The 13,365-nt window shown below is 36.5% G+C and overlaps 1 protein-coding gene across 1 annotated transcript in view; it reads right to left on the bottom strand.

Moving 5' to 3' along the window:
- LOC132701669 (microtubule-associated protein futsch) overlaps nt 1-9,691 on the bottom strand; it is a 57,835-nt gene extending 48,144 nt beyond the window's left edge. The window contains exon 1 of the mRNA XM_060669763.1: nt 9,368-9,691. Coding sequence (XP_060525746.1) covers nt 9,368-9,515 — 148 coding nt within the window. The 5' untranslated portion in view covers nt 9,516-9,691. The remainder of the gene's footprint in view (nt 1-9,367) is intronic.
- Between the last annotated feature and the right edge of the window lie 3,674 nt (nt 9,692-13,365).

The following is a 13,365-nucleotide window of genomic DNA, read 5'->3' on the forward strand; positions in this document are numbered from 1 at the left end:
CAAAAAATAATTTATTGATAGATAAGAGACAAGACAGGAGCGAGTCATACCTAGGTTTGTCTAGGCAAAGTCCGCGTTGCCGGGCCACTTTAGGCAAAGTCCGAAATTATGAGATATTTCGGACGTTGCCTACACTGTGGTATGACAATCTTAGGTTTGCCAAAAGAAAACTCCAAAATAAGCTGATATCTTGGTTGCAGACGCTCGAAACTTGTCACATAATCACGACAGAGTGCGACTTCACGGAATCAGTATCTGATTTGTGTTATAGTGGAAACTGTATAATTAGCTCTCTATATGCAAGGAACTAAATCCAAAGTTGTAAGTTTTTTAAAATCAAAAACGTCCCGAAAACTTGTTCAGTTCGTCATTTGGAGGGCGAGGGTTTCAAAGACGTTAGCAAAAAATGTACCACTAACTCTTGTAAATGTAAAAGATTAAAACTGTTATGCAACTCGAAGTGTCACAATTGGACATCTTGTACTAATAAGTTACATAATTGACACTAAATATGTTTTATTATATTTATTAAGGGTCCCTGTATAATATGTACTCTGTGTATAATGCAGGAGCCCTAATTCTACCCGAAGAGACTTCTCTTTTTTTTTTTGGCGAATACCTATTTTTTGGTAGTAAGTGACATACATAAACAATACAAGATACAATAAATTATAATTAGAAATTGATTTTTTTTTCTTCTAACGCGAACTGTGCCTTATACTTGTACAACAAAGAATATTGACAGTGTGCCTAGACAGTTTGCCTAGGCAAACCTAGGTAGGACTGTATAACGGGCTTTGCAGGCAACATTGATGTTTAGTAAAGAATTTACTAAATAAGATACCTGCCTGATTACAAAAACGCCAATAGTCTCGATAAAGGATATTCGTAACAGTGAACTATTGAATGTAAGAAAAAAAACTCAGTGATTGTCTATCTCAGCGTAGCTTTATCCAAACCAGATTGTTCCCACTTTGGATAAACCGAAAAGGAAGAAAATAAAAGTAATCCATAGAGTTGTTTATAAATTTGTTTCTATACTACTATTCTATATCTATATGCTATAAGGCTATAAAATGGGTAATAAAGAAATACAAGTGGCGGAGGGGGTACCCAAAAAAAAACCGGAATCATTTTTATAAACTATTATCAAATCCCCATCAAAATACTCTCCATTACAACTAATACATTTGTCCCAGCGGTGCTTCCACTGTTCGAAACATTTTTCATATTCATCTTTGGCCGACAGCTCATCCCTCGTTTTTTTCTTAACCTCTTCAATGTTGCCAAATCGCTGTCCTTTCATGTGCCTTTTCATACGTGGAAATAAGAAGAAGTCACACGGAGCGAGATCAGGCGAGTAAGGTGCATGGGGCAGAGGAACCATGCCATTTTTTGCCAAAAACTGCTTAACAGAAATGGCTGTGTGTGCAGGTGCATTATCGTGGTGAAAGAACCAGTACCCTGTCCGCCACAAATCGGGTCTTTTTTGTCGAATACTGTTGCGCAATCTTATTAAAACTTCCAGATAAAAAGCTTGACTAACGGTCTTACCTGGTGGAACGAACTCTGCATGAACTATGCCGTTGATGTCGAAAAAGCAAATTAGCATCGTTTTGATGTTTGATTTGACCTGACGACATTTTTTGGACGGGGAGACAGTGACGCCTTCCATTGGCTGGACTGTTGCTTCGTTTCTGGATCGTAACCAGAGCACCATGACTCGTCACCAGTAATGATCTTTGAAAGAAAATCTGGATCCGTTTCAAGCTTTTGATTCAAAGCACGACATATTTCAACTCGATGTTCTTTTTGCACCACGTCAGTCAGAACACGAGGAACAAACTTGGCAGCAACTCTTTTGATTTCCAAATCTTCGGTTAAAATTCGCTGAACCGTGCTCCAAGACAACCCACTAATCTTTGATAATTGTTCAATTGTCTGTCGACGGTCTGTGAGCACAAACTCTCGAATCTTTTCAATATTTTCGTCGATTCAAGCAGTTGATGCACGTCCAGAACGAGGTCGGTCATCAATTGATCCGTCGCCATTTTTGAAGCGAACAAACCACTGGTACACTTCAGTTTTTCCCATCGCATCGTCTTTATAAGCTGTTTTTAACATTGAAACAGTTTCAGCAGCACTTTTACCGAGCAGAAAACAAAATTTCACGGCTGCACGTTGTTCTTTTCAACTTGCCATCGAAAAAAACGAAATAACAAAAAAACGGCGTTAACAAAAAATTACACGGCAAGTGAACAAAACAAGTTAAATTTAAAACGAAGGTGGCGTTGAACTCGCAATAAGTTGTACTATCCACAACCTAGCGGCAGAAAGATGTACTATACAAGCTCTAAACGACACGATATAAAAGAATACATACTTAAGAACCAAAACAAAATCCGACTAGTCGTTACGTATACCGCTGAAACAAGACAGGAAACATCTAAGACTCTGAAATGCCTGGAAACAAATGAAATGAAAACATTAAGGAAAATAGCAGGAAAAACACTCTGGAATAGAGGAACAAATGAAAACTTAAGATGTTGCATTGAAAACGTTAACACCTGGACAAGAAATGGAAAGCACGAATGGAATCAACATATAGATAGAATGTCTGAACAAGGGAAAATATGGAACCACAACTTGTGATAGAAATTACATTGAAGGAAAACAGGCAGAAGTGCCTAATATAGAAGAAGAAGAAGAAAACATTGTGAGTCGAGTGAACACAGCACTTTAGTTGAGAAAGCACGACGACCAGCAGCAAAAAAGAGATATTGCAAAAACAATCAGTTGAAGTTTTAAGAACCAAATCGTATGATAAAACTTATTTCGTATATCAGTTCATGACAAAATCGAATAACATACTCCTTAGATTGCCACCTTGTCACTGCGATTTGAGTCCTATAGAAATCGTATGTGCCGAGTTGAAACGCAAAGCTAAGCGCAGTAATACAAACAAAAAATGTCGGTCAATGTGATTGATGTAATGGAAAACCAGAGAATATGGGTTAATTATGTAGTTGTAGAAGTGTGTGTAGATCGACCTGTTTTATTGACAAAAAATGTTCACCTTCAATTCGCCTTACAATTCGCTGATGACCAAGTAGTGACAGGACAATATAGAGAAGATATAGAGTAAGTGGCCAAAAACAAGACTCCTGAAGAATGCAAAAAATGGGGAATTCAGATGGACATTGACAAAACAAGCAAAGTTTGGAGTCTGCAACTTGATAACAATATAACTGTCGAAGAAGTGGATGGATACAAGTATTGTATTTTCTATTAAGACTAATGTGAATTTATTATGCCTAAACATTTATTCTTTATAATGTCAAAACGTCATATCGAATGTTAAGCATTTAAAAAAAATCGGTAGTCTCGCCATCTTGTTATGGTTTTGGTATTTTTCGTCGCCGGAAAATTATTGCCTCAAAAACGGAAGCCAAAGTAATAAATATTTATCATAGGCGCGATTACAAAAGACAACATCCGTCAGTGGCCCGTATATTAGAGGTTATTAAAAATATTACTCAAACAAGATTTGTTTTTTTTTTTTAATATGTTTGGACTTTCTTAGCTTCAGATTTCTCAAAATAACCGTATCAGGCCTATTAAAAACTAAAACGTTAATATTAACTTGGGCTCGGTCAAACAAAAAAAGCCTATATCGATCTGCGATGAGGCGGGGCTTCCATTTAGAGCAAATTCTAGTCCGCCATTTCCATAATTAAATCTCCAGCAATGGCGGAACTCCGGACGCAAAGCGTGCAATTTCATTAGGAATAGGTAAAAAAGGCGACGAAGATGGACTAGCTCTAACGAGCCCTACGCTCAACTAGATCGTGTTGTTTGAGATAGAAATTGCAGCATCTAGTATGTAAAACTATTTTATTAAAAGCTTGGAAAGGATAAATGTTCATACTTCTACCTGTCATATCCAGTACATAGTCAACAAAGAATAAGTCTGGTGACTTTGCCGGCATCTGATGAAGGATTAGATTATCTTGTCTTCTTCTAGTAAATGTGGCGATATTTGTTCTGGCATTGTCTTGCTGAAAAATTGGTATTTGCAGGCTGAATTATTTTGGCACCCCAAGCCATAACGCAGTCTCACGCTCCATGCAAAATTGAAGTTGGCTCCTTTCCCCACGTCTTCAGTGGACTCTTCTTCGAGCATCGCAAGCCCATAAACAGAAGCATGACTGTTTAAGTCCATAGCTCCAAAACCTGTACTCTCTCTCTAGTTATGCTACACTCACGTCCGATTGCGCTGGTTGTATTAAAACGGTCCCTAAAGGCATTAAGTTTTGGGGACCGTTCCTAGCAATTCCTGAATTTTCTTAAAGCCTAGAACGTTCTCAGTTCAGATGTATTTTGACAGTTTTATATCAAGCTTAGATCTCATTTGGCCCTGGGACCAACCAAAAAATTGTTTTAAATGGCGATTTTAATGTATAGAGCGGGCCGTTTAGCTTGGGACCACTACCTTATCTCAGAAACTATAAGGAGTGAGGCCAAAAGTTAAATCCAACAGTTAATGGGCGCATCACCAGCCTTTAATTTACAATTAAATTTATAATTTAAATGGAACACCTGGTATATTACTCCATTTTTGAATTCTATACAAAATTCTAGACATAGAAAAAGCAATTGCAAATAATATAGAACAAATAATAATATTATATAATTTTAAGTAATTCAAGTAGGTAATAAAAATAATTTGTAATTTTATTTTAGATTCAAACATAAATAAATAAATATGGTTTAGTATCTTTCCTAACAAAACCCCAAATAATTAAATTCTAAGCAAAGTACGGACCTGTTCGGCCATATTTCATTCTCACCCCTGTCTTTTCTTAATTCGTATCAGTTAGTGGCTTTCTTATATCTATGAACAGACTTTAACAGAAAAAGCAGACAGGGGCGACTAAAATTACCAGACTAATATTACCCGATTAATAATTTGTTTGGCTTATCGATTTCGACTAAACCGGCGGCATTGGTAAGGCATCGGATATTGATATGGCCCTTTTTTTGAGCTTCCACGAATTGTCGATCGAACGAAGGGCGATGTGTTATTATATTCCTTTGTTTCTGGAACGCTTAGTTGCCACGCACGGCTAATTGGATTCTAGGACGACTTAAAGGAAAACGTACGAAAGGACAACAATTAAGGAGTGGGAAAGAAAAATTAATTTAAAAAATATTGATATAAAAGGCGACGAACGCCTTTGGTAGCTACTGAGTTTGTCGAGGTATATTTTTGACAATCTGTAGCACGTCTTTAAAGCTGCAATTTGGCAGTTTAATTCTCACTCGTCTTGCCACTAATGCCTCCTCATTTAAGTAAATTCTTGACCTCTACGATGAAATGCGGAGCTCGCTGTTGATCGGTATAATTGGGGGGTGGGGGGGGGGGGGGGGGGGGGCAGTAAACCAGCGTGCCAATGTCGCGCTAAAATACTCGCGGCTCTCGGATAAAAATTCGCTACTACATAAACATTTTATCATGTGAATTCTTAAAATAGAAATTTGTTTAAACTGGGATTTGTTTTTTGAGTCGCGAAAACCGAACGGCAGATTTCCTATTTTGCCGCGTTTGGGTGTGACGATTACACAGGGAGTGTCCATTTTAGACGTACTATACCGGGTGCCGAAAATAGTGCCGGCCAAGGCCTAACTTCTATACGTCAAAAGATATACAGTATAAGGTATGGTCTGTTCATAGATATAAGAAAGTGATCAATTGCAAGGGTGGTCATTAGCATACAATGCAACAAGATTATTACCTAAAGCTTCGGAATTTAAATTCTGATAAAATTGTGGTCTGGAATAGAAAATAATTTTATACCTACCAGTGTTTAATATTACTTGGTTTGGTATACTACTTATTTCGTGTGTAATACAGCGCGTGTTGAATCGTGTGCGAATTATGCAAAATATTTGCGAGTCTAGTGTATCTCACGAGATGCTCCCGCCCAAATGTAGAAAACACTATTGTATTGAGACTAAGGAAGTTATAAACAATGTTTATTTGACCCTCATTGAACGTGGTACCAGCAAGCAAGCATCTTTAGAAGAAACGGCCACATTGCCGAAAATTCCAACATCCACTCTACGGAAAATTGTGAATAATCCCATTTCAGCGAGGAAAAAAAGGATGCGATGCTGACATTTTCTCGAGTGTGGATGAAAGTGATCAAGATATAATACGGTGTAAAATTTACCAGTTATACGAAGAACTTTCCTTAATTCGTATCAGTTAGTCACTTTCTTATATCTATGAACAGACTTTACCAGCTTTATGCGAACTTTTGTTCATAACGAACCAAATCTATGCGTACTAACTTCAGAAACGAACCTTAAATTTTGATATGATCGTAAGATTTTTCTTTTCTTCCAGTAACAGTAATCGTTAGTCTGGGCTCTTTAATGTGTCGGCCTAAACCTTATCTCGAAACCTACGGGGTTACAAAAAAAAAATAATTCAAAAGTTGTTTCTATTAAAATGACCTTCGTTTTTTTTTCCTAATCGTCACTTTTTTATATACAGGGTGGTAAAACAAAAACTTACATTTTTTTAAAATAGAACACCGTACATTTTATTGCATTTTTGAATAGTCCCTTCAAAGACAAATTCAACGATACAGACGAGTACAGGTCTGTGATGACCGTTTCGAACCTACTGGCGATCATCTTCAGAATTCGGGTTTAAACCATCATTGTTGGGTTGCCCGTATATTATTGGAATTTGGAATAGCCACTTTAATTACCGTTTTGGATTAATTAATAATTATTTTCCAATAATACATAAATTCTTTTACATTCATAATTTAAGAATCTTATAAATAAGGTCTTTAAATGAAAAATAAACATTTAAAAAAAATTCTTATTCTTAATAATATAGACCAAAATATATATAAACGACAGAAACATAAAATAAATGATATTATTAATTTTCACCTTTTTGACACAATCATCGCAGTAGCTTTGAAAACAATAGTAGTTCTCTGTTGTGGCAATGTGACTGGTTTTTTGACAGGTATCAGTGTGTTATAATTTTTATTTTCGGACTTCCATTATTTTCAATTTATTTATACGAAGGAGGAAAAAGTTGACCTATTTCGTCGAAAATATTTGCTAAAATATACAAGCAGTTTCGAACAAATGGCAGCGTTTTAGTGAAAAAAAAGAGGAACCGAACGGTTTTGTATGAAAATATGCAGCTAGATATGCTTCTGCATTTTGAGAATACTCTTCGCCTTGCCGCTGTAGATTTGGCAGCATTTGGAAAAAAAAAATTAAAGACATTCTAATAGAATCTTTAGTATCTTTTTTAATGCCCTCTTAAACGGGCACCACCCTGTACGTACAACCAAGAGTGGCACAATTTCAAAGAAAACCTCCTTAAAAAAAAGGTATAAACGTACATCTAAAAAAAATCACGAATTTTAACGTTGATCAGGAGCTTTTGAAATGGTTTTATTAGCAAAGAAATAAAAATCTGACTATTAGCTGAGGTATATTGCAGTCTAAGGCTTGGAAATAAACTAATATAAGAAAAAGAACCTACGTTTAATAGAAGCTGGATTCGAAGATTTTAAAAAAGGCAAGGCAAAATTGTTGGAGAATGATGATATGCACGTTGTAAACGATTTGCTGAAGAACAAGCGGAAGAATAATTAGAAAAGACTTTGGACTAGAACGTTCAGATTCAACGGCGAGAAATGTGTAGGTGGCAAACTTTTCAAAGAAAGAATCACTGTGCTGGTTGTGTCAAATTTAACAGGAACAGAGCAGAAAGAAGGTTGTTGGTGTTTCTACAACCCAAAAACCCTGGAAATGTCGTACAGTTGCCTGTAAATATTATTAGTGGACAACTGCCCAGTTCCAAACTACTGCCTATGGATCAAGGTGCCATTATCGTCGACTTTTTTTTTCGAAAATGGTAGATTTCATTGATGGTGGGCGTGAAAATTTCAAAATCGAACTCTTAATTCAAACAAAGATGATAACAGTTTAGATTGATGACGATCAGACGTCGAAAGATGAAACTGTGAGTACAAAACAGTTCCAACTAAATCAGGAATTGAAATTCAATTGTTCTTATTCAATTAGTCAAAGTAGAATTACACATTTATGATGTTCATTTCACAAAAATTAAACAAAGTAAAATAAAAGATTTTTTTTAATTAGACTCTTAAGAACAATATTACAAAATATATTTTATGTACCTTCATATCTAAGTATTAATAAATGTATAAATAAAAATACCACATCTTTGATACTTATCAGCATTTATAATTTGATTGAACATGATGCCTTTTACGTGAAGAAATAAATTAAATAATTAAATGTCACTTTCTGTTTGACCGAAAGTGGTCGGTGTGGTCTGAACGGAAGTGACATAAAGTTTGACTTTTGCACGACATGTCACGGGTTGACATTTGCATTCAAAATGGCGGCGCTATAGGGAAGGGCATGCGCAAGAAAACAAAGAACCTCGACATAAATATTTTTTAACTAATTAAGAAGAAAATATATTTAAAATATTTCGACGTTCATTTTTTCTGGTAGGTCACTTGATTTAATACGAATGTATGCATGTTATAAATTTTCTCATTAAATTCATTAGAGTTTTGGACAAATGGTGCCGGATTTAACGAACACCCTGTGAGTACGTTATTTAAATTTGAGCCCCGCAGTAAAAATAAATAACTTTTTAGGCTATTAACTCGGAACAATTATGAATACATGAGCGAGTAGCAAAATAAATTACCGTTTGATAGTTAATAACGTTCTCGCGTAATTTTTTTTAGATCACCAGGTCGCCGCTCTCGCGGAATTACCGCCGCGTAATAAGTATGGCGACTTAAGGATCATAAGGGAGCGGGAAATGCTCGGAAACGGACGAATTTTAGTTTGCGGAGAGGCGTGGACCGCCATTTTTCAACTGCAGATTTTGTTACTCTCTTATAGTTCTGTATACCGGGCACAGGAGTAGTTTGCAGTTGCAAGAAACATTCCCAGACCGTATCTCTATTCAAAGAGAAAGGGTACGGCCGCCGAGATGGCCCGAATCGCATCGTCGTAGTTTTTTTTTTCTTAATTTGGAAGTGAGAGGAGTGGGAACACTGGAACGGACCTCCTGAGGGAAAACGGCTTATGGCACGTTTATTTTCTAGTGAAAAGCGACCGAAAAAAATTTGCGCAATCTGGGGTATCGATTTTACACGCAAGGTGGGACCCGAGGGGTGGGGGGACGGACTAAGCCGGCAGCGTGAAGCTAATTCCGACTCCGTCTTCGCGAGTAAAAAAAAAATCGATATCGATATTTGTACATAAAAAAAAATATTCTCACCTTTCGCCACTTTCTGGAGTATGATGTCCCTGTGTTCGTCCGAATGGGGTTCACCGATCACGATAAGCAAGTAGCACCCAGTCAGCGGACTCGGCGGCGGCGGTCCCCCCTTGTCGTCCCCCAGACCACCCCCGTTTACCGTCTCCATTAATATACCCTGTACGTCGTTCACAGCCTTATCGTGACACGCGATTTGAAAGCCGCTCGAAACGAGTGACCCCCGCGCTCTGCCCCCTGCTACGGTGGGGTCACGCACACAATTTGCTGATTTTTTTTTTGTTTTTTTTTTCTTCGCCCAACGGACTGGATCGTCCCGACCCGGTAGACTAGTCGCGAATGAGTCCGAGCAAGTTTGCGCTATGCGGATGGGGGCGTCGCTTGCCCCCACCACCGCTCCGACGTCTCCGGCCGGCGTCGGAGGCGGCGCCCCCCACCCTTTCGCCCGTGGGGGTGCGTTCGGCGCTCAGCTGACGGGCGGTAGACGCCGCCGGTTGAGGGACCGCCGCGACGTTGCCGCGCTGCTTTACCATTTTTATATTATAATCGCTGATAAACACTTTTCAAATATTTTTTGTTGTCTATTCCCACTATCGATTTTTTCTATTGCGTTTTCTACATTTGCAAATTATTTCCCTGCTTCTCAGCCATGTCTTATGATATTTTTTCAAATATTTTCTACCTACATTTCTATTATAACGATCGAATTTTTCTACTGTGCACTTTTTTTGTAACCGAACCTGATACTGGATCCGGGTTTCCTCGCTGCTTTTATCTGTTTTTCTGTTTCTACTGTAACTCTTACATTTTCGTATATATTCTTTGTAATTTCTTTCTTTGTATTTAATGCGTTATTGTTCACTGGTTTTTATTCATTCTTGTCTCTGTTCAATGTTTTTGTAGATTATGTTTCTGACTATTTTATTTCGCCAAATTTTAACGTATTCCGCTTTTATCTTTATCTTATTATTTCCGTATATAATAACGGATATGGATCAATTTTGATAAATTTTTTTGTTGGATACATCTTTGAAAAATGCACTAAAACCTTGTTTTGCTTATTGCTTGAGCTTAAAGTCGTGGCCAACAGAGACTATTTAACAAAAATACATCGGCAACGAATCCTTATTCAGGAGTACTTACTACCAAACTATACCAATTTTTATAAGTTTTAATACACGATGTTTGAAATATTATAAATATTAAGGTTCCAGGTCGTTGTAAAATCTTTGCAGTTTGATTTTGATAAAAAAAAATTTTTTTGATGGATATATCTCGCAAAACTTATATTTCTTACTGGGACAGTTGTTACTAATTTTTGATGTCAAAAATCGAGAAGGGCTATTAGAGATTTCTTTAAGAGTAAAGTGTCCACGAGTTCAGGACTACAAAAAACCTAACTATACTAATTTCCTTGAAGTTTGCTTAAGCATTATTCCTGTAGAACGTTTGTTTATGGCTCAATTTTGACACGATTTTCTTAAAATTAAATATAATTAAACAGACTTTACAACGCTTTTTTTTTTAATTAAAAAATATTTTTCATTCTGATCTTATAATGAAATTAACAGAAATATCAGAATTGATTGACGTCAGCATACTGTTTCCTTTCTAAAACCAAGTTTGCCATGGAGAAGCGAATATTCGACAGCAAATTCACTCGCTAATTTATATTTCAATTTTGTTTACATCTTTCGAATACTAAGATTTATTAATGCCACTGTTTTAAGACGATACTAAAAAAAAAATATTTTTTATCATTATTTTTGAAATTTGAATAATTAAAATTTGTAAGATCGTAAAATCACATACAAAATAATCGTTATTTACAAGATTTACAATGTTTCTTTTTTGGTCGTGGGTCTAGTTACTTTTAGGTAGTTCTGTTTTCATTTGTGAATTCGAAAAAATCCCGTAGAATACTTCTCGACCTTCCGCTTCAAAAAATTGAGTCAGCCATGACATTACCAGATGCTATGCGAAAAAACTGTTTCATTTCCCTTGAGCCATTGAGTCAAAAACAAACATTCTAAGTAACCCCCGTTTTCAAAATTCATTTCATTTTGACAGATCTATCCAACAAAAGAAAATATCAAAATCAAACCGTAATCAAAAATTTTGCAACGATGTACGAGGGGGTACCCAAAAAAAACCGGAATCATTTTTAATATATATATATATATATATATATATATATATATATATATATATATATATATATATATATATATATATATTGTTTTGAAAATCACAGAACGACCTTATCCCCTTCAAAATACTCTCCATTGCAACTAATACATTTGTCCCAGCGGTGCTTCCATTGTTCGAAACATTTTTTATATTCATCTTTGGCTATAGCCGACAGCTCATCCCTCGTTTTTTTCTTGACCTCTTCAGTGTTGTCAAATCGCTGTCCTTTCATGTCCCTTTTCATACGTGGAAATAAGAAGAAGTCACACGGAGCGAGACCAGGCGAGTAAGGTGCATGGGGCAGAGGAACCATGCCATTTTTAGCCAAAAACTGCTTAACAGAAATGGCTGTGTGTGCAGGTGCATTATCGTGGTGAATGAACCAGTCCCCTGTCCGCCACAAATCAGGTCTTTTTTGACGAATACTGTTGCGCAATCTTCTTCTTCCTTCCAGATAAAAAGCTTGATTAACGGTCTCACCTGGTGGAATGAACTCTGCATGAACTACGCCGTTGATGTCGAAAAAGCAAATCAGCATCGTTTTGATGTTTGATTTGACCTGACGATATTTTTTGGACGGGGAGACAGTGACGTCTTTCATTGGCTGGACTGTTGCTTCGTTTCTGGATCGTAATCATAGCATCATGACTCGTCACCAGTAATGATCTTTGAAAGGAAGTCTGGATCCGTTTCAAGCTTTTGATTCAAAGCACGACATGTTTCAATTCGATGTTCTTTTTGCATGTCAGTCAGAACAGGAGGAACAAACTTGGCAGCAACTCTTTTGATTTCCAAATCTTCGGTTAAAATTCGCTCAACCCTGCTCCAAGACAACCCACTAATCTTTGATAATTGTTCAATTGTCTGTCGACGGTCTGTGAGCACAAACTCTCGAATCTTTTCAATATTTTCGAGCAGTTGATGGACGTCCAGAACGAGGTCGGTCATCAATTGACTCATCGCCATTTTTGAAGCGAACAAACCACTGGTACACTTGAGTTTTTCCCATCGCATCGTCTTTATAAGCTGTTTTTAACATTGAAACAGTTTCAGCAGCACTTTTACCGAGCAGAAAACAAAATTTCACAGCTGTACGTCGTTCTTTTAAACTTGCCATCGAAAAAAACGAAATAACAAAAAAACAAGTTAAATTTAAAACGAAGGTGGCGTTGAAGCAATAAGTTGTACTGTCCACAACCTAGCGGCAGAAAGGTGTACTATACAAGCTCTGCGCGCGGCAATTCAATTCCGGTTTTTTATGGTTACCCCGTCGTATATTAAGCGGGGCGCAAACGATATGTATGATATGAATTGAAACATTATCAAAACTTTTATAGTTGGTTTCTAAGTACTCCTGAACAATAATTCTTTGCGAATTTATTTTTTTTGTAATCCCTAATAGTACTTCTCTCTCTCTTCTCTCTCTTTGGTTAAATAGTCTCAGTTGGGCATGACTTTAATTGAAAGCTATAAACAAAACGAGGTTTTAGTGCATTTTCCAGAGATGTATCCAACAAAAAGAAAATTATAAAAATCGAATCACAAATAAATATTTTACAAGGGTGTACAGTTCTTAAGTGTATTATTAATATATACGAAAATCATAAATCTACAAAAACATTGAATAGAGACAAGAACGAAGAAAAACCACGTTAAATGCAAAACGTATACATCAAATTATAAACAATGCCGTAAAAATATATGTTATTGTGATAATAACAAAAAAAAAGAAAATCACAAGGAATATACATGATAATGTAAAAAGTACAGTAGAAACAGAAAAGCATCAAATATATTCTAAAAAAAACGGC

Source organism: Cylas formicarius, unplaced genomic scaffold, assembly GCF_029955315.1.
Source record: "Cylas formicarius isolate icCylForm1 unplaced genomic scaffold, icCylForm1.1 PGA_scaffold_5__7_contigs__length_24384050, whole genome shotgun sequence".
Taxonomy (NCBI): domain Eukaryota; kingdom Metazoa; phylum Arthropoda; class Insecta; order Coleoptera; family Brentidae; genus Cylas; species Cylas formicarius.